The sequence below is a fragment of the Orycteropus afer genome, unplaced genomic scaffold, assembly GCF_000298275.1.
Source record: "Orycteropus afer afer isolate SDZICR_OR568_19922 unplaced genomic scaffold, OryAfe1.0 scaffold00029, whole genome shotgun sequence".
NCBI classification, from domain to species: domain Eukaryota; kingdom Metazoa; phylum Chordata; class Mammalia; order Tubulidentata; family Orycteropodidae; genus Orycteropus; species Orycteropus afer.
Genome location: NW_006921616.1, coordinates 16,427,798 through 16,429,389, shown reverse-complemented (window position 1 = coordinate 16,429,389; position 1,592 = coordinate 16,427,798). Strand labels below are relative to the sequence as shown.

General features: G+C 53.9%; 1 protein-coding gene across 1 annotated transcript in view; it reads right to left on the bottom strand.

Annotated features, from left to right (window-relative positions):
* The window catches only part of MBD2 (methyl-CpG binding domain protein 2), a 73,990-nt gene extending 73,803 nt beyond the window's left edge, over window positions 1-187 (bottom strand). Inside the window, exon 1 of the mRNA XM_007935559.2 lies at window positions 2-187. Within this exon, the coding sequence (XP_007933750.1) occupies window positions 2-187 (186 nt within the window). The remainder of the gene's footprint in view (window position 1) is intronic.
* Between the last annotated feature and the right edge of the window lie 1,405 nt (window positions 188-1,592).

The window sequence follows — 1,592 nt, the reverse complement described above, 5'->3', positions numbered from 1 at the left end:
GCCCCCGGCCACGGCCGCCGCCCCGAGCGCCTTCCCTGCGCACGCCGCTCACCGGGGACGGGGCGAGCGCGCTGCCCTGGCCCCCCTGCTCTATGGCGGAGTCGCCGCCAGCGCCGCTGCCGCCCGCCGCGCTCTCCCCCTCCTCCTGCTCCGGGCAGCAGCGGCCTCCCCCCGGGTGCGCGCGCATCCAGCCCCCTCCCCAGCCGGCGCTGCGCTTCTTCCGTAACCGAGCCCTTGGAATCCCGGAGACCCGCCCCGCCCGCAGCGCGGCGCGCGGGGGACTCGCGCAAGCATCATAGAGCGGGCGCGCACAGAGCGTCCCTCCTGCCCGGGGCGTGGCCCGAGCCGCGCCTCTTAGGTCCTCCAAGCACTCTGGGCCGCCATCTTGTCTCCGCCTCTTCGGGGACACGCCCCCGGGCCGTACCCATTCCGCACTGGCCGCACCCTTCAGGCTCCGGCATCGTCCCCAAGGGGCGCGCGTTTGGAACATGCATGGTTACTTGGGCCCTAAGTCGTTTGTGAAGGAATGTCACCGTGATGGTAGTTATTTGTTTCAAATAGTTTTTACCGCCCCCATAATGTGATTTTACCTACATTTACTCCCAAAGTATATCTCATTCTATGTTCATTTGTCTATTCATTTAGCTGGATAGTAGATATCCCCTTTGATAACACCATGCTTGATTACCAATTGAAAGGCTGGTGGTCCCAATCCATCCTGCAGTGCTGCAGAAAAAGGCCTGGTGATCTACTTCCATAAAATTACAAAAAAACAGAAACCGTTGCTTGCCATAAGGACTCCTGGCGACCCATGTGGGTCAGAGTAGAGCAGCACTCCACAGTGTTTTCAGTGCCTAAAATCTTATGTAGAAGCTCTGGTAGAGTAGTGCCTAAGCGATTTGACTGCTGACCAGAAGGCTGGTGGTTCAAAGCCGCCAGCCACTCTTCTTCGGAAGGTAGACTGGGCAATCTAATTCCCTAGTGATACTGCCTCAGAAACCCAAGGAGGGGTCGCTATGAGTCCAAATGACTAAGGTCCTTGGGTAATGCAAACCGTTTGCTCTTGTCTACTAACCAAAAGGATGGCCATTTGCACCCACCCAGCAGCAGCACGGAAGCAAGGCCTGGCTATCTGCTTCCACCTCTATGCCAAGGTGAGGAGTCCCTGGGTGGCGCAAAAGATTTAGAGTTCAACAACTAGCTGAAAGCTGATGGTTCCAACCACCAGGAGATGCTTCCAGAGCTAGCCCAGGTTATCTGCTTCCAGAAAGTCACAAAGTCACAGCCTTGAATACTCATGGAGCAGTTCTAACCTGGACACATGGGATCACCATGAGTCAGAATCAGTCACTTGTGAAGGAATTCACCGAGATCGTGGTTATTTGTTTCAAACAGTATTAATTGCCCCCATTATGTGATTTTACCTACATATACTCCCAAGTAACAAAATAGATCTCATTTTATATTCATTTATCCAGCTATTCATTTAGCTGGATAATAGATATCCCCATTTGATAACACTGTGTTTGATTACTAATTGAAAGGTTAGTTGTCCAAATCCACCCTCTAGGCAACTAACACCATCACCACCA